This window comes from Oenanthe melanoleuca, chromosome 27 (genome assembly GCF_029582105.1).
Source record: "Oenanthe melanoleuca isolate GR-GAL-2019-014 chromosome 27, OMel1.0, whole genome shotgun sequence".
NCBI classification, from domain to species: Eukaryota; Metazoa; Chordata; class Aves; order Passeriformes; family Muscicapidae; genus Oenanthe; species Oenanthe melanoleuca.
This window is the reverse complement of record NC_079360.1, coordinates 5,130,145-5,148,588: the sequence shown is the minus strand read 5'-3', so window position 1 is coordinate 5,148,588 and position 18,444 is coordinate 5,130,145. Positions and strand designations below refer to the sequence as shown.

The 18,444-nt window shown below is 44.7% G+C and overlaps 2 protein-coding genes and 1 long non-coding RNA gene across 4 annotated transcripts; 2 read left to right on the top strand and 1 right to left on the bottom strand.

Annotated features, from left to right (window-relative positions):
• Positions 1-1,531: 1,531 nt before the first annotated feature.
• LOC130264244 (uncharacterized) lies at positions 1,532-7,719 on the bottom strand. Its single transcript, XR_008842441.1, has 3 exons — positions 6,841-7,719; positions 3,826-3,914; positions 1,532-2,285 (listed from the first exon to the last, which is right to left on the bottom strand). It is a non-coding gene; the product is annotated as an uncharacterized LOC130264244 (long non-coding RNA).
• An 866-nt stretch (positions 7,720-8,585) lies between these two features.
• HOXB8 (homeobox B8) lies at positions 8,586-11,472 on the top strand. Of its 2 annotated transcripts, none has more exons than XM_056512283.1 (2): positions 8,586-9,576; positions 10,385-11,472. In XM_056512283.1, the coding sequence occupies exons 1-2, from the start codon at positions 9,156-9,158 to the stop codon at positions 10,684-10,686; spliced, it is 723 nt and encodes a 240-aa protein (XP_056368258.1). In that variant the 5' UTR covers positions 8,586-9,155; the 3' UTR covers positions 10,687-11,472. The 2 variants fall into 2 exon arrangements, with proteins under 2 accessions (XP_056368258.1, XP_056368256.1); XM_056512281.1 differs by having other exon boundaries at positions 10,382-11,472.
• A 1,368-nt stretch (positions 11,473-12,840) lies between these two features.
• On the top strand, positions 12,841-17,993 carry HOXB7 (homeobox B7). The gene is made up of 2 exons (XM_056512280.1): positions 12,841-13,563; positions 16,871-17,993. Exons 1-2 carry the CDS (start codon positions 13,167-13,169, stop codon positions 17,122-17,124), a joined length of 651 nt encoding a protein of 216 aa, XP_056368255.1. The 5' UTR covers positions 12,841-13,166; the 3' UTR covers positions 17,125-17,993.
• Positions 17,994-18,444: the final 451 nt, after the last annotated feature.

Here is an 18,444-nt window from a genome sequence, read left to right as displayed (position 1 = left end):
ATGAAGAAAATGGACAAGGAGCAGGGAAAGGAATGAGCGGAAAAAGTAAAAAAAAAGTTAAAAAAAAAGATGCAGCCCGACCCAAAATAGGAAAATCTCACAATCTCCAATTTCCCAAAATCCTCCCCAAAAAAAGCGATCTCGGGGTTTACCAGAGTCCCAGCTCCGCTTTATTTTCCCTTTTAAAAAATATTTTTTCTTCCCTTTTCCATTTTGAAAAATTCATTTCCTTCCCTTTTTCCTTTTCAAATCCATTTTCGCCACTTTTCCTCTTTTAAAATATTTTTTTCTTCCCTTTTCCTTTTTTAAAATTTTATTTCCTTCCATTTTCCTTTTTTAAAACTCTTTTTTTTTTTTCCTTTTCCGTTTAAAATCTCTTTTCTTCCCTTTTCCTTTTTTCCCCCCTTTATTTTCTTTTTTCTCTTTTCTTCCCTTTCTTTTATTATTTTTAATGTTGTATTTTTTTTTAATTTCTGACTTTTAAAAATATTTTTTTACTTCTGGAGGAGCTCAGCCTTTTTTTAGGGTTTGTTTCTTTCTCCTCGTTCCCTTTTTTTCCCTTTTCCACTTTTTTTTTTTTTTTTTTTTAAATTTTCCCCACTTTTAGTTTTATTTTCACACTTTTATTTTTATTTCCCACTTTTATTTTTATTCCCCCGCCATGACTGAGCTCAGGGTCCATCAGAACAACTTTTTTCCCCTTTTTTCCCCCCAAAAAAATCAAAAAACGACCCCAAAATCCCAAACCTCACCGCTTTTTTTTCTCCACACAAAGTTTTTTTTTTAATTTTCATTTTCCCTCAATCCCCCACCCCAAACCCACCCAGAAAATTTAATCAAACTCCTACACGACGCACAAATTAATTAAAACTCGCTTTAATCAATTTAAAATTTCAGCCGCAAATTTGGGGTTCCCCAAATTTCTTTTTTTTTCCCCCCCATTATTTCAATTTTTAATTCCAGGATTTTCATTCCGGTTTTGGCGGAAATGACTCGGAGCTGAAAAAGTTTCTCGGGATTTTTTTTTTTTTGGGGCAGAACCGCCCGATTTTGGGATTTTTGCTCCGGGAAGGAGAAAAAAGGGGAGCGAGAGGAGAGTTGTAAATTATTTAGGAAGAAAAAAAAAAAAGAAAAAAAAAGAAAAAAAAAAAAAACAAAATAAAAAGGGGCGGAAGAACCCCCGCCAACTTATTCCTGACTTTTTAGACAAGAGGAAAAATGGGATTTTCTAGTTTCAAAAGAACAATTTAAAAAAAGAAGAAAAAAAAGAAAAAAAAAATAAATAAAAATAAAAAAAAATTAAAAACTTCCTTAGTGGAGCTGCCAGGGAAGGGTTGGTTTAGATTAGATATTTATAATTTATTGTGGATTTTGGAGTTTTCCTGGAGCTGCTGCAGAGATAAAAGTGCCGAGCCCAGCCTGGATTTGGGTTTTTTAAATTTAATTTAAATATTTGAATCTCGCCCTGTCGGGCCTTGAGGGTTTTTTGGTTTTTTTTTTTGGTTTTTTGGGGTTTTTTTTGGTCGAACCCAAATGTCCCCCAAGGAAGGACCTGGAGTTTCTCCATCCTCATCCTCAAAAAATTGGCAAAAATGAGTAAAATTCGACAAGAATCCGCAAAAAAAAAAATCAGCTAAAAACCCGCAAAAAAAAAAAAATCAGGAAAAACTTCAGCAAAAAATCCGCAAAAAGAAATCCGCAAAAAAAAATCTGTGAAAAATCAGAAAAAAATCCTCAAAACTTCAGCAAAAATCCGCCAAAAAAAATCCTCAAAACTTCAGCAAAAATCCGCAAATAATTCAGGAAAAATGCGCAAAAAAGCCGCAAAAAATTGCAAAAACCCGCAAATATCGACAAAAAAAAATCCTTAAAACCCCCTCAAAAATGCACAAAAATGGGCAAAAAAAAATCCGCAAAAAAATTCAGCAAAATTCCCAAAAAATCCTCAAAAAATCAGTAAAAATCCTCAAAAAATCAGTAAAAATCCGCAAAAAATCAGCAAAAAACCTCAAAAAAACCCCAAATCTGGAGTTATCCGGGCTGGGATTTTGGTTTCTTTTATCTCTGTGAAAAATTAATTTTGTTTTTTTTTTTTGGGGAGGGAGGAGGGGGAGGGGCGGGGGGGGTTTAGCTGAGGTCGGTCCCGTGTTTGTGCCGCGTGTTTCGTGCTCGTGTTTCTGTGCTGGAGCTCGTGTCGCTCTTTCTTCCGTGAGGTTTTTCAATTTTAAAATTAAAATTTATTATTTTTTTTAATTCGATTTTGTCGTCCTGGAAGAGTTCTGCAGCTGGGGAAAAAAAAATAAAAAAATAAAATAAAAAAATTCGCTTTTTACATTTTTGGCTTTCGAGGAACCGGGGAGGGTTTGAACAGGGGAAGAAAAAACAACAAAAAAACAGAGAAAAACAGAATTTTTTCTTTTTTTTTTTCCCTGCTGTTTATCTAAAGGAACCAGGATCTGTTTCCAGGAGCTCCAAACTTTTATCAGCGGAGCCGGGGCTGCTCTGGGAGCAGCGATAGCAACTTGTGCAATCTGATTTTTTTTTTTTTTTTGGGAGCTGTTCCTGCATTTTTTAAATTTTTTTTTTTTTTTTTCCTTCTCCCTCCCTCCGCGATCCTGAAGATCTGCGCTGAAATTTCCGCTTTAAAAAAAAAAAAAAAAATAAAAATTAAAATTTATCTTCACAACTTGCAAAAAAAAAAACCCCAGAGATGGAGGGTTTAAAACCATTCCCCAAAAAATTATTTTGGGGTATTTTTTGGGATTATTTTTCAGATTTTTCCCTGGAAAACTTTTCCATCCTGAAGTAGCAGGAATTTAACCCTTCTGCTGCCGGAGGGAGTTGGGCAAACTCCGCTCTGGATTTAAAAACTGAATTTCAAAATTTTGATTTTTGAGGTTGGATGGTTTCTGAATTATTTTATAAAAACGCGATTAAATAAAATAAAACGAGCGGAATTTTTCCAGCCTGCTTTGGTTCTCCTCGAGATCCGGTGAATTTAATTCTTCACCTCTCGGATTTGCCAAAATCTTTTTTTATTTTCATTTTCCAGAAGCGTTTTTTCCCCACGAGTTCCTCGATGTTTCGCCACCCATCGGATTTAGATTTTTTTTTTTTTTTTTCCTTTTTTCTCACTTTCCTTAGAGTTGTGGTAAAGAGCAGATATTTTTAAGATGAGGTTCTTTGAAAATAGAATTGAAGATGTTAGCTGATTTTATTAGGAAATACTTTGAAAAAAAAAAAGAAAAAAAAAAAAAAAAAAGAAAAAATGTTGAAATTTTTGTCTTCTGTAGCATCAGCCCGGATGTATTTTCCAGAGATGTTTTAATGCTCCAGAATAAAAATCGATTTTAGAACAACAAGCAGCGCTGTCGTTGTGTTCTTCCCCCCAAATTCCAGGAATATTCCCTTTATTTTTCCTAAAAAAACCTTTTCTGCTTTTTTTAGCGGAGCCGTTTTGGGTTTAGATCCCAAAAATTCGAAATGGAAATGGATCCACTCCGGAGCAGAGAGAGTTTCCTGGGTCCCACCCGAACTTGCTGAATTTTTATTCTGGATAATAATTTGAATTTTCTCGGGGTTTTTTTGCGCGTTTAATTCTCATTTTTGGTGAAAATTTATTCTTATTTCTTATTTCTCATCTCTTTATTCCCGCCTCAGCCTGAGGGGAAAAGGCTCCGCGTGGATTTTTTGCCTTTTCTCTCTTTATTCCCTTCTTGCCCACGGAAAAACTTCGCCCAAAAAACCCAAAAAAAACCCAAAAAAACCCAAAAAAACCCCAAAAAACCCCAAAATCAAGAGCGGGGAATCCCCTCTCGGCATCACCTCGGGTCTCACTCGCGGTTCCTTTTTCCAATTCCTGGGATTCCCTCTCCAAATCCGTTTGACGTTTTATTGCTCGTGAAGCCGCGCGGCTGGAAAGTGGTTTTATATTAATAATAATTAAAAAAAAAAAAAAAAAAAGTACAAAAAAAAAAATAAATAATTGAAATAAAAGCGAACCAAGCCCGAGTCCCGCTCAGCCCCGCGGGGAACAGGTAGCGAGAAATGGGACCCGGAATCTCTTTCCCACTAATTTTTAACATAAAGGGCCACTCCAAAGGGCAATATTTCACTTCTTAAAAGAGTAAAAAAAGAGAAAAAAAAGAAAAAAAAAATTCCTTTCTTTGGGGCAGCTCTGAAAAGAAAACAAAAGAAGAAGGAAGATTTTGGGGGCTTAGAGAGGGAAGAGAGAGAAAGGGAAGGAACTTGTCATAAAGAAAGGAAAATTCAGAGCAGCGTGCTGCAATAAAAGAATATGACCGCTATAAAAGTTTATAGGGTATAAATTGGTGAAGGTTAAGGGACTGAGCGGCTGTAAAGGAAACAGCGCAAGAAAACTTTCAGGAACTCCTAAATTACCGCGCGGGAATGTGGGGAAACCCAACGCGGAAAAGTCTCAGCCCAGAAGTTCCCTTTTTTATTTTTTTTTTTTTCTTTTATTTTGTTTTTTTTTCCTTTTTTTTTTTTTCTTTTTTTTTTTTTTTTTTTTTTGGGAGGGAAGTGACACCAAAATAAAAGTAAAAAAATAAAATTAAAAAAAAAAAGGAGTTGAGGGATAAAGATAAAAGGTGGGGAAGGGATTTTTTTTTTTTTTTTGCTCGTTTATTCTTCTCTTGCAGATGAAAATCCAGCGCTGGGGATGATTCCTTTTGTTCTTTATTTTTTTTTGTTGTTGTTTCCTTCTTTTTTTTTTAACTTTTTTTTTTCCTTTAAAGCCTTTCCAGGCCCAACAACAACAAGGCCACGCTCAGGGGCCCCCCCGGCCCCGCACACTCGAAGTTCTGGCGAGACGTCTGGGCTGGGGAAGCTTTTTATGACTTTCCCCCCCGCGCCCCCCGGGCAGCAGAATGAGCGATTGTTTAGTCTCGGAATTTGAAACAATAGCGCTTTTCAAAAGCCAACTCACTTATTTTTTTTTTTCTCTTTTTATTTCTCTTTTATTCTGTTTTTTTTTATTGCCGCACTTTGAGAAAACTCCAGCGCGGCGAGCCAAAAAAAATTAATTCTCGTTCCATTCTACTTCTTCTCCCTCACCTCCTTTTCTCTTTAAATTAATTTTATTTGTTTTATCCTCTCAGCGAGGAGCGGGATTTCTTATTTTGATGGTTTTGCTCCTTTTTAAATTTTTTTTTTCCCCCAAAAAAGCGGGAGGGGATGGGGCGCTGCAGTTCCGCGCGCGGCCGCGAGGTGGAGCCCTTGCTCCACGTTCGGGGCGCCCGGTCCTCGATTCCCTCCAACATTTCATAAAACATTTTTCTCAAATATTTCATCCAATATTTCATCAAATATTTCATAAAATATTGCGTTAATTACGGCGCTTTTGCAGCTCCCGCCCGTTTGTTTTTGGGTCGGGGTGAACGATGTGAGGATGGGAAGGGAACGCGGAGAGGCGGGAGCGCATCTCCAAATGTTCTCTTAAAAAAGCGAATAAAAAACTCCGAGATTTTGGGGGTTTTTTTTGCTGCTCTGAAGGCGGGAGGACTGAAATTATCCCGACCCCGCAGATTTACGTTCGTGGGGTCGGGAAAAGAACGAGCGGCTCCAAGATTTCGGGGAGGAAGGGACCCGCCGAGCCGGGACAATATTTTTCCCCTCGGCCATTAGGATGATCTGCGCTTTCCCCGCTCGATATTTTATGTGTTTTATAATCCCGGCCACCGCAGGAAAAAAAACAAAACACAAAACACCCAACCCAACCCATCCGTGCAACAAAACAGGAGCATTTGTTTCTTTAATTTTGAAGCCGAACCGCTCATTTCGGGTATTGCTGCCCCTTCTTGGCTGAAATTCTTCACTTTAACAGCTCTAGAAATATTTAAAAAATGCCACAAAGGAGTAAATTACCCCAAAAATGCTCTTAAACCACCGCGGTTTGGAGTTCATATAAATACACCCCTGATGCGGCGGCAATAATGGCGACTTTTAACTCCACTTTTATTATTTTATAGAAAAGTTCACTTTTATTTCGGCCTTTGATTCCTCAGAATTACGAGGCAAAAAAAATTTATTTAGATGTTGTAATTCTTTCCTTACAAATGGCGGCAATAATTTCAATATGGGTTTTTCTTTCGGATTTTTTTTTTACCCCTGACTGGATATTTCCCCCCAATTCCACCAGAAACCGCTCCCGTTGCTCCCAAAAATCAAGATTTTGGGTGAGGGCGGAACGATGCGAACCCACACAGGGTGGGAAATGTGATTTTTTTTTTTTTTTTTTTAAAGATTTTAAGAGGGAAACTTTCAGCATCTCGAGGCTCCGTGAGGTGAAATACGAGCGCAAAGAGAAATAAATGAGGGAAATGAAGAAAAATCTCGCCCCTGTGCATTGGGCGAGAGGCTGAGCGCAGAAAACTTGAGGTTCAAGGAAAAGATTTGAGGTTCTTTCATAATTTTTTTTTATTTAATTTTTTTTTCCCGTTTATGAATTCCTAATAAATCTTCCCTCCGCTGGGTATTTATAAATTATCTCGCTCCGACACCCAGCCCCGCGCCCGCGCTCGGTTTTCCTTGGAATGGAAACATTTTCCTTTCATCGGGCAGCGCGAGTACAGTGCGGGCGATGATTTAGGATCAGCCATTGATTTCGGAGCTACCAGCCATAAAAATTCCCCCTCTCCCGATAAAAATGTTCAACTTCCAGGGGGAATCCCGGCTCTTCTTCCCTTTTCCCCGAACTTCAGGGGAGGAGGGCGCGGCTGGAGGAGAAACTTCTCACCTAAAATCACTTTGCTCCATCCCATTTGAATTTATTTTGGTTTTTTTTTTTAATTATTTTATTTTTTTTTTTTTCTCCCCCACCTTGAATATTCCACGCCGGGCTGCGAAGCTCTATTTACTTCTCTGCTCCATTTTCGGGGCTTTTAATGTTGCGAGATGAAACTCAAATCTGCTCAATCGACAATAAAAGTGCGGAGAGAAAAGAAAACGTTAACTCGTCTTGTAGAGGGGCGAGAAAAGCTTTAATTATCGCGCTGCAAGTGCTCCAGCAGCAATAATTACCCGAAAAAAGCTCTTAGACTCGGCTGGAATTATCCCTCCACAAAATAAAGGAAGCGAATTTACTTAAATTATTTCTCTAAGGATGGGTTTAAAGTTTTATTCCGTTGCTATCTTTGTTTTCTTTCTCTCTGCCTTCCTCCGTTCCCCGCTCATCCCCACTGATCATTTTAACGCGGGGTTTTGTTGTTTCTTTTTTAACTAATGCAGAAAAAGTGAAATATTTCAACTTTCCCCTTTTTTTTGGTGCTGGGGAGGTTGAATTTTGTCGCTCAGCTGGAGTGGAACCCTCCCAAAATTCACCTTTCTGGCGTCCAGCCCCGCAGCGGGGAAGCAGCAGCGACCTGGGAGGGGCAAAATAGGGAGAAAAAATTAAAAATTGAGGTGGGGAAAGAGAGGATGGAGGGCTGGGGGGAAATCCAGCTGGAATTGCGGGGGGCTCTGGAGGGGCCGGGAGGGTTCGGAGTCGTTATTAACTGAGAAACGTCTGGGTAATATTTGCTGACTGCGAGAAATGAATTTCCAAATCTACCCCCTGTGTGTTTAGGCGCTGGAAAATTGCAGCGCTGGCATCCGAGGGGCAACTTTGGCTGCGCTGGTCCCAAATGCCAATAAAAGAGAAAAACCAAGCGCTCCTCTCCCTCTTCCCCCCCACCGCTGAGTTTTTCCCTGGTAAAGCGAGAAAAAAAAAAAGGATTAGAAATACGTTTTGAAATGAATTTTAAAGGAAATAAAAAGCTGGAAGTTCTGCGCTCTGGAGGTGACGGGAACCCCAAAATTCGGAGTTTTTTTTTTTGAGTTCCCACCGTTCCCGGGCGAGGTGCGGGAGGAAGAGGAGGAGGAGGAGGAGAAATCTGATGTTCTAGGGGGGAAAACTGGAATGATTTTAATTCAGTTTTGCCACCTCGGAAGGGTCCGATGTGCAGGAACCTCTGGTTTATGGCGCTGGAGGAGCGGACTCGTAAAAGCCGAGCGGGTTTTATGTGGTGCGGAATAAACAACAACAACATCCCCGGCTCGATGGCGTTTTATAGTTTGTTAAACAGTTTACGGCCTTTTTTGGGGCTATTACCAACGCAATTCCCTTCATGCGATAGTTAAACCTTTATCAATAATAAGGAAATTGATCATTAAAATGTTAAATATGACTACCTCGTTTGTTTTAAAATATGTTTAGGGTAAGAAGCTGTATGATTTGATAACTTGTATTAAAATACCAATTACATTTATAGGACCTTTTAAAACTGGTAGCAATTAAATCGTGTTCTTTTACAGTTTTCCAAAGCGACCCTGACATTTAAAAAGGCTAAAACTGCCTCGTTAAAATTTTGAAATTAACGGCTGCGAGCGCTCCTCTTTAATTTTCCAACACTCCCCAAAAATCAATCTTTTGGGTGGTCTAGGTACGTGATTTGTTGTGAGGCGAGCGATATCTCATTAATGTGGGTAGTTAAACATATTTAATCCGTATACTCACCCCACCTCCTTCTCCCTTCTCCCTTCCCCTCTCCCTCCCTCTCCCTCCCTCCCTCCCTCTCTCTCTCTCCCTCTCTCGCTCCCCCTCGCTCGCTTTTCCTTCTTTATTCTCTCACACTCTTCCTTTCACAATCATGCGGTGCCGAGTCCGTGTGGAGCAAGGAGAAGCCAATAGGATGAGGTTTTGGTAATAGATGCAAATGATCATGAAAAGACACTGCAAAATATGAAACAACTCATTTGCGCTGAAGTAAATCACTGAAAACTGTTTATGAACTGGCATCTCTTCTTGGAAATGTAAAGCGAGAACTCTTTAAGTGGCGATTTTTTTTTTTTTTTTTTTTTTTTTAGGGGTGGGGGGGGAAGGAAAGGATTCAATATCATGCAGGCTTAGAGTTTTGATTATATCCTCCTTTTATATTCCTGGAAATCACAAACTGTCGTTGCTTAGCATCTTAGCGCTTTCTTTTTTTGCTAATAGATTCCCGCGGTCCGGTTTGTTGTGGGGTGATTTTTTTTTTTTTTCCTAAAAATATTTTTTTTTTTTTTATATATAATTTTTTTTTCCTCTTCGCCTTCCTCCTGCAACAACAACAACACAACAACAACAACAACAACAACAAAACCTTATTGAAATTAAAATGAGCTCCTATTTTGTCAACTCACTCTTCTCCAAATACAAAACCGGCGACTCCCTGCGCCCCAATTATTATGACTGTGGCTTCGCCCAGGATCTCGGGGGCAGACCCACCGTGGTGTACGGACCCAGCGCGGGGGGAACCTTCCAGCACCCGCCCCAAATCCAGGAGTTCTACCACGGAGCGTCGTCGCTCTCCAGCTCCCCTTACCAACAGAATCCCTGCGCTGTCGCTTGCCATGGCGACCCCGGCAACTTCTACGGCTACGAGCCCCTGCAGCGGCAGAGCCTGTTCGGGGCGCAGGAGCCCGAGCTGGTGCAGTTCGCCGACTGCAAACTCGCCGCCAGCGGCCTCGGAGAGGAGGCGGAGAGCTCGGAGCAGAGCCCTTCTCCCACCCAGCTCTTCCCCTGGATGCGACCGCAAGGTGAGGCCAAAATAGCCAAGAACGCCATAAAGTAGCCCCCACCTCCCCCGCGCCCACCCCAGCCCCGTCACCCCTTTATTTTATTTCTTTTTTTTTTTTTTTTTTTTTTTTTTTAATGCTGTTCTTTCTTCGCTGCGCTTTTCTTTCTCTCGCTGCCTTTTCCTTGCCCCCGGTGACTGTATTTTACTGCTTTATGGGGGTAAACTTTTGCACTTGTAAATTGCTTTATAGTTTAATTACCCTGAAGGAGGCCCTTTTCTTCTGGGGGCTGAGCGAGCCGGGCTTTCTGTGGAAGGAAGCGTCCTTAAAGTTTATGGCACTTTTATAGCCTTAAAAAGCTCCTTCATTTTTGTTCTCCGCTCCTTTCGGGCTCCGGGCCGCGCTGCCGCCTCTCTCCGGGCTGCAACCTTCCCTTTATTTTCATTTTTTCGGGGTTTTTCGCCCCCCCTGACGGAGCCGGGCTGCGCTGTTGTTGTGCTGGGGGTGATAATCAGTGTGCAGAGCGCAGCTCCAGCCGGGCTGCTCGGGGTGGGCTGAGGGTGAACCCCCCTCCTCCTCCTCCTCCTCTTTCCCCTTCACCCTTTTCCTCCAGCACCGTCTCCCCTTCTGGAACATCCTTTCCCCTTCTCCCTCCGGGTTTTTTTTTTTTTGGAATTTTTTTCCCTGGGTTTGGGAGCTGCTGTGGGGTCGTTCCTCTGTCTCTCTCTCTCTCTCTCTCTCTCTCCCCCGAGCCTGGTTTATGTTTCTCTCAACCTCCTTCTCTTCTTCCTCCCCCTTCTCCCACCCAACCTTTGCCATCCCCCAGCAGCCGCCGGACGCAGGAGGGGGAGGCAAACCTACAGCCGCTACCAGACGCTGGAACTGGAGAAGGAATTTCTATTTAATCCCTACCTGACCCGCAAACGGAGGATCGAGGTCTCGCACGCCCTGGGATTGACAGAGAGGCAGGTCAAAATCTGGTTCCAGAACAGGAGGATGAAATGGAAAAAGGAGAACAACAAAGACAAGTTTCCCAGCAGCAAATGCGAGCAGGAAGAACTGGAAAAACAGAAAATGGAAAGAGCCCAGGAGGTGGACGAGGAAGGGGAAGCACAGAAGGACAAGAAATAATTAAAAAAAAAAAAAAGGAGTTTTGAGGACTGAAAGGCAAGCGCTGCTGGGGTGGAGGAGCCCCCGAACCCCGCGTTAATGGCAGTGAGGGAGGGCTTGGGCTGGGGGGGGGGACACACAAAAACAAAAACAAAAAAAAAAAAAACCCAACAGCAAACCAGTAAAAACAAAGCGTAGAAAATAGTTTAGAAAACCACAAAAAAAAAAAAAACCCTTTTATTGCTGTAAAACCATTTAGCTGCGAGCGCCACTTTGCAGGTTCTGCTCGGACACAATGAGCGGGAGGCGCCGGAGCCGCCGCCGCCTCCGCCGGTTGTTAACTAGCGGTAGTGGAACGCAATAGCTTCTGTAAAACATGACTGTGAAATTCTCTCTCTCTCTCTCTCTCTCTGTCTTTTCTGTCTCTTCTCTTCTTTTCCGGGGGCGGGAGGGGGGTGGGGGTGGGTTGGTTATCATAGCTTTCAGCGCTAGAGGAGTTATGTGATATTACAATCGTGCACTTTTTTTTTTAATTTTTTTTTTTTTTAATTTTAGTTCCGTTGTTTGTTTTTCCCATTCCCATTTCCCTTATATTTTTTTAATTTTTTTTTGTGGTTTATCTGTACGTACTGGAGGTAGCTATTGAGAACAAGCATCCCAACAACATGAAACTGCCTATTTATGCTGTAGTTATCTCTTCTCTCTCTTCACTTTTCCCCTCTCGTTCTTCACCTTGGTTAGGGTTATTCTTTTTATTATTATTATTTTTTCCCCAATTTTTCAGTGTCTCTTCTAAAAAAAAAAAAAAGAAAAAAAAAAGGGAAAAAAAAAGAAAAAAACCAAGAAAAAAAAAAAAAAGCGTTTTTCTCTTCTTTAGTTAGCATGCGCACAGTGAAGCAAGTTGTAAAGTGATCTTTAGGTTAACTGTGAAAAAGAATGTATACTGTATCCGTGAATTACTTTATTGGGGGAACTAATGCTATATTTTGTTGTTCTTTCACCACTTTGTTCTATTGTCTAAACCTGGAAGCGGCGGAAGAAAAGTTACAATAAAGTTTACAAGCCAGAAATTCCTTGACATCATTCTTTTCGCCCTGCTCCGCTTCCTCCAGGACCGCTGGGATAGAAAGGAAATTTAAAAAAAAAAAAAAAAAAAAAAATTTAAAAAAAAAAAAGTCAATTTATGTGGGAACAAAAAGGGAAAAGCTGCGGGGCTCGGAGAGGGGAAGGGGCCGCGATGGCTCCGCTGCTGCTGCTCCGGGCTCTGACAGCTCGGGCTGCCCGCTGGAAACCCTTCCTCAAGGTAACTTCTTGCTTTTCACCTCTTTTTTTTTTTTGCCTTTTTGCTGCTTTTTTCCCCGCTCCCGGCTTGGGTGGAAATTCACTTTTTTGTGAGCTGCGGGACCGCGTAACCTTGGGGAAGGAGGGAGCGGCAGCAGCCCCGCACCATTGTCCGCTTTTCTGCCTCCCCGACTTTTTTTTTATTTTTCTTTTTCCCTCTCTACACCCCCCTTCCCACTCCCCATCCCACCCAACCCGCGGCCGCCACCTCCTCTGAGAAAAAAAAAAATTTAAAAAAAAAACTACAACACACTAAAAATAAAATTTAAAAATTGAGCGAGCTGGCGGATTTGGATGATTTCCGCGTTTCTGCAGCAAAAAAAGCGAACGGGAGCTGCTCAGGTTGGACCCGTGGCTGGAGCTGAGGCGGAAACCAGCGAGGCGAGCGCTCTTTATTTTTTTATTTTCCACAGGAAAAGCGAGCGCTGCCAGCCCCACACACCGCGGAATAAATGAAATATCGAGCTGAACGGCAGTTTGGGGAGTGGGAAAAAAAAAAAAAAAAAGACGCCTGAAATTATTAGTTATCAATGAGACATTTGTCTTTTTTTTTTTTTTTTTTTTTTGGGGGGGGGAGGTTGAGGTGGGGGCGAGGGTCAAGGGGGGAGGGGAGGTAGTTATGGACAGTGGAGAAAAAGTAGCTGGAGCCGAGGAAATGGTGCGAGGGAGGGAAATTTAGAGGGGATCAATAAAGGGATAAACAGAGCTCGCTTCCCTTTCCTCCAGCAGAGAGAGACCGAGAGAACCTCGCAACGTGCCCGTAACCCCCTCCCCTTTTTTTTTTTTTTTTTTTTTTAATATATATTTATTTTTAATTTTTTTTTTTTTTTCCCTCCCCGCCTCTCCCCGAGCTTAAAACTGATTACAGGTTGCTTATCGACTCCGGCACAATTTCACCCCTTCCAGCAGAGATCGTGCTGGGGTTTTATACGGCATCAATTATTTATCATATTTTATAAATCCAGCCGCACAGTCCCGTGCCCCCGAGGAGGGGGCGGCCGGCGATTGGCGCCGGAGCGGCCACGTGCCCGCGCGTCACCGGGGCCGGGAGGAAAAAGGCTCTTTTTGGTGTAAATCTGGACTCTAATTCCGTAATATATCACGGTACCTCGTAAAACCGACACTAAAACGTCCCGACCTACAAATCACCCGGCCAAATTATGAGTTCATTGTATTATGCCAACGCTTTATTTTCTAAATATCAAGCCGCAAGTTCGGTTTTCCCATCCGGAGTGTTCCCCGAGCAAACTTCTTGCGCTTTCGCCTCCAACGCGCAGCGAGCGGGGTATGGGGCCGGCTCCACGCCTCCCTTCGCCGCCTCCGTGCCCGGGCTCTACGGCGGCGGCTCCGTGCACCCCCAGCCCCCCGCCGTGTACCCCCAGGGCTACGGGCTGGAGCCCGGCTCCTTCAACGTGCCCTGCTCGCCCTTCGAGCAGAACCTGGCCCTGATGTGCCCCGGGGACGCGGCCAAGCAGGGCTGCGGCAAGGGCGAGCAGAGGGACGCGGAGCTGCAGGGCGACGGCAATTTCCGCATCTACCCCTGGATGAGGAGCACAGGTAAGGGCCGGGGAGGGGCAGGGGGAGCGGGAGAGGGGGGCTCGGGGGGGTTTGGGGGGTGGGGAGTTGTTTGCTGGCGTGGAGGAGGAGGAGGAGGAAGGTGGTGGGTGGGTGGGTGAGGGTTGGGGCGGGGGGGGTTGTCCCCAACTCATTTCGTGACGTTTCGTTAAAAAAGAAAAGAGAGAGAAAAGGGAGGGAGGGGGGGGCAGAGCCGCACGCCCCCTCCCCACCCCCCTCCTTGCCGTGAAACATCCTTTTGGATTAAATATTTATCGCGGCCGTGTCTGATTGTCACGGAAATCGCGGCCGGTCCCTTCTCCTCCTCCCGGGCTGTGAACGCGGAGATGGGGTCGGGGTGAAATTCGGGGTGGGAGGGGCTCGCCGGGTTCGCTTTGGGGCGGCCGGAGCTCCGGGCGCCGTCCCGAGCGCGGCGGGGTCAGGGCAGCGGCGCTTCCTCCTCCCCTGCTCGGCGGAAAAAAAAAATATATATAAATTAAAAATAAATGACAATAAAAAATTAATCCCGCACCCCAAGCGGTGACAGCGCGGCCGGGATGGGGATGGAGTCAGGGATGGAGGGATGGATGGATGGATGGATGGATGGATGGATGGATAAAGGTGAGGGCTCCTTCTGTCCCAAAATCACTTTTTGGGGTGCTCAGCCCGGATCTGGGGGGCTCCAGGGGCCGCCCCGCTCCGGGTCACGCTGGCCCCGCACGTGTCCCAAACCTCGGGGCCGCCCCCGCGCTCCCGTCTCGGGGTATTAATGACAATTAATCATTAATAATTAATAAAGATCCTTTTCCCTCTGCCGGGGGTGGCCCGGCTTGACCTCAGAGTGCTCCGGGGTCGGGCTGGGCCCGGCCCGTGTCAGTGGTCACTCGTGGGGGCGGTCACAGTGTCCGTGGGTTTGGTCACAGTGTCCGTGGTCACACTGGGGATGGTCACAATGTCCGTGGGGATGGTCACAGTGTCCGTGGGTTTGGTCACAGTGTCCGTGGTCACCCGTGTGAGTGGTCACTGTGTCCATGGGGGTGCCCCCAGTGGCTGTGGTCACTCGTGGGACTGGTCACTGGGTCCGTGAGACTGGTCACCGTGTCCGTGGCCACACGAGGGGCTGGTCACTTGGTCCGTGGTCACACGTGGGACTGGTCACAGTGTCCCTGGGGATGGTCACAATGTCTGTGGTCACACGTGGGGATGGTCACACCATCCCTGGGGGTGGTCACAGTGTCCTTGGGGATGGTCACAGTGCCCGTGGTCACTCGTGGGGGTGGTCACAGTGTCCGTGGGGGTGGTCACAATGTCCCTGGGAATGGTCACACTGTCCCTGGGGGTGGTCACAATGTCTGTGGTCACACGTGGGGGTGGTCACAGTGTCCGTGGTCACTCTTAGGGATGGTCACAATGTCCCTGGAGATCGTCACACTGTCCGTGGGAGTGGTCACAGTGTCCTTGGGGATGGTCACAGTGTCTGTGGTCACTCGTGGGAGTGGTCACAGTGTCCCTGGGGGTGGTCACACTGTCCCTGGGGGTGGTCACACTGTCCCGGGGGGTGGTCACACTGTCCCTAGGGGTGGTCACACTGTCCCTGGGGGTGGTCACACTGTTCCTGGGGGTGGTCACACTGTCCCTAGGGGTGGTCACACTGTCCGTGGGGATGGTCACACTGTCCGTGGGGGTGGTCACACTGTCCCTGGGGATGGTCACACTGCCCGCGCTCCCTCGTGGGGCTCCTCACACCCGTGGGACCCCAAAACCCGGCAGGAAGGCGCTGCTGTTGCCCCTTTTCCAGCCCCAGACCCCAAACCCGGAGCACGAACCCCGGAAAACCCGGGAGAGGAACCCCGGGGAGAGCGGCCCGGGCCGTGGGGAGGAGGGAAGGAGGGAGAGCGGGGCTGGAGTCACCCTCGCGCTTTTTGGTGCTCGGTTCCTTCCATTACCTGCTCCATAACTCATCCGCTTTTACAGTTGATTTATCAAAGACCAAATATTTCTGCTCGTAAACACTTCATCTCCGCTTTTATCCCACTTCAGATTTAAGGAACCCCCCGCACTCACTCCTCTTTCAGCCGCTGCGAGGATCAGCACCAAAAAAACCCCAAAAAAACCCCAAAAACCTGCGCGTTCCGGGATCAGCTGAGCCTAAAAGCAGCAGAACTCGGCTTGGGGAGTTAAATTGGGGGTCCCCGGCCTTGCACCCCCCTTCTCCTCCCGTTCCCATCCCGCCGCTGGAATTCCAGCCGAGCTGGGATGGAGTTGTCATCCCCATTCAGCGTTTATGGCTCTCCCCTCAGCGGATTTTACAACCCGCATTCCACGACCTGCACATTTTTACTTTACAGCTCAGCCAGGGCTATTCCGGCTTTTTTTTTTTTTTTTTTTTTTTTTTCCTTTAATGACTGGGGCTTTTCTTCTTCTTCTTCTTAAAAAAAAAAGGAAAAAAGGAAAGGGGGGAAAGGAAAAAAAAAAAAAAAAAGAAAGGAACGGGGATGGGTTTTGGGGCGAAAAGGGGAGAAGAAGAAGGAGGAGGAGAGGAATTGGGGGAGGCTGCTCTGGGGAGGGAAGGACAAGTCCCAGCCCGGAGCGTTCGCTCCGAAATCACAAACAGCAGATTGTAGAATCATTCCCGAGCAGGAATCCAGGAAATGTCGGGTGGAGGGGAAAACCAGCGGCTGGGCGCTTCCCAAAGGCGGGGGGGAGCTGAGGCTGTTCCCATCCTCGCACCCCAAAAATTATCAGCGTGGGGAGGGGGAGAAACCCCCAGAGAGCCCCAAAAATCCCCAAAGTGCCCCCAAAAAATGCTCTGGGATGAGGAAAAGCATCCAGAGGCTCGGGCGGGCAGCGCGGTGACAGTTTTAGGGAGGATCAGCTCCAGGAGGTTTCTCTCCCTCTTCCCCTCCCTGGTTGAGTTCCCGCATTTATTTCATCCCAAAACATCCCAAATTTCTGATCTCTGGATGAAAATTGAGGCAGGAACTTCGAGTCTGCCCGGGGATGGGAGGGCAGGAAACTTTCTGAACTTTGTTGTTGGCTCTGCTGGAAAAAAACAAAAAAAAAACCAAAAAAAAAAAAGGAAATCCAAGCTGGGGTGGATTGGGGGGCTGAGAACAGCGAGGAAACCTCAAAAATAAAGGATTAAAATAAAAATTAAAGGAAATTTTTAAAATTAAAGGAAATATCAACTCAGGTCGTGCAGGGTTTCACCCCTGGGGGAGCAGCACAACAAGCAGAGCAAAAAGAAATATTAAAAAAAAATGAAATTAAATCACCTGAAGTGACCCAAATCTGTGTTTTTTTGGGGCAGGAACGGACAGAAAACGCGGCCGCCAGACCTACACCAGGTACCAGACCCTGGAGCTGGAGAAGGAATTTCACTACAACCGGTACCTGACGCGGCGCAGGAGGATCGAGATCGCGCACTCGCTGTGCCTGACCGAGCGCCAGATCAAAATCTGGTTCCAGAACCGCCGCATGAAGTGGAAAAAGGAGAATAAAAGCGCCTGCCCCGGCTCCAGCGGGCAGGAAAAACCAGACGCCGAGGAGGATGAGGAGGAGTGAAAAGGGGAGAGAGGTGGATGAGGGAAAACCAGAGGGGAAAACGCCAAAAAACGCGTTAAAAACAGAAAAAAACCCCACAAAAAAAAGACTCTATATAAAAATAAATGATAGGCGCATAAATAATTAAACCCCTAGGAGTGATGCGTTGTGTTTCATGACACTGAGAAATAAATACTACCTATATTAATTTTTTTTTTCTTTTTGTACAATAGACTATCTACCTATTAAATGTGGCTTTAGAGTCAGGATAGACACTTTTTTTATTTTTATTTTTATTTTTTTTTTCCTACGTGAGCCTTCCTCTAGCACCAGTAATTTGTAAAAGCTCCGTTTGTACTTCGCTGTGGCATTTCTCGATTTGGGATTTTTTATTTTTTTTTTTTTGTTCGGTGGGGGTGGGTGATGAAGTAACGTGGTCGTGTTTTAGCACCTTCCGTTTAGAAAATGTGACCCGAAAAATTAAAAAAAATTAAAAAAAAAAAAAAAAAAAAAAAAAGCCTGAATGCAAATTCCATTTAGAGCTTAGAGTCCTGTACATAATAGGAATTCTTATAATTCTCCTTCCTCCCTGTCACCTCTGTGGTTCTTTTCCCCTTGCGATGCTCTTTTGTCTGTGGATATTTTTACCTTCGTTGTTCGAGCCTCCACGGGGGGGAAAAAGGGGAAAAAATTTAAAAAAAAAAAGGGAAAAAGAAGAAGAATTAGTATTGTGCTACGTCAAATGTTGTATATCAAAGTAGCAAATTATTTAATGGCGGCGCGTTGCTTTTTTTTTGTTATTATTAATTAATATTATTATTATTATTATTATTTTTCTTGGTCTGTGATTATTATTCTTGGAAATAAAAGGAAATCTCCGATAATCTGCAGCGCGTTGGGTTCTTTCCTCTTTGGCTCATCAAAAACTAAATATTTTTTTTGGGCTGGTTTGGAAATAAAGGTGATGAAATGTCCTTTTAACCCGGTTTATCACGGAAATTTCTCTTTTCTTTGGCACGGCCAATCCATTCCTGATTTCGGCGCTTTTCCGGCAGATTTGGCGAATATCCTGAGAAATAATTGATTTTCTGGGGCTCTGGGCTCTCTCCCTCCGGGATTATTTCTGAGAAAGGTAAAAACGAAAAAAAAAAAAAAAAATTAAAAAAAGAGGAATTAAAAGAACCCAGAATCGCCCCAAAGAATCTTTCCCACTCCTCGCTTCGATTCTTTTCTTCTCGTAACTAATTCGAGCCAATTTCAGCCATTTTATTTATTTATTATTTTCTTTTTCAGCTTCTCCCTCCGCCCTTCAATTACTTTCCTGCGGACTGGAACTCTTTC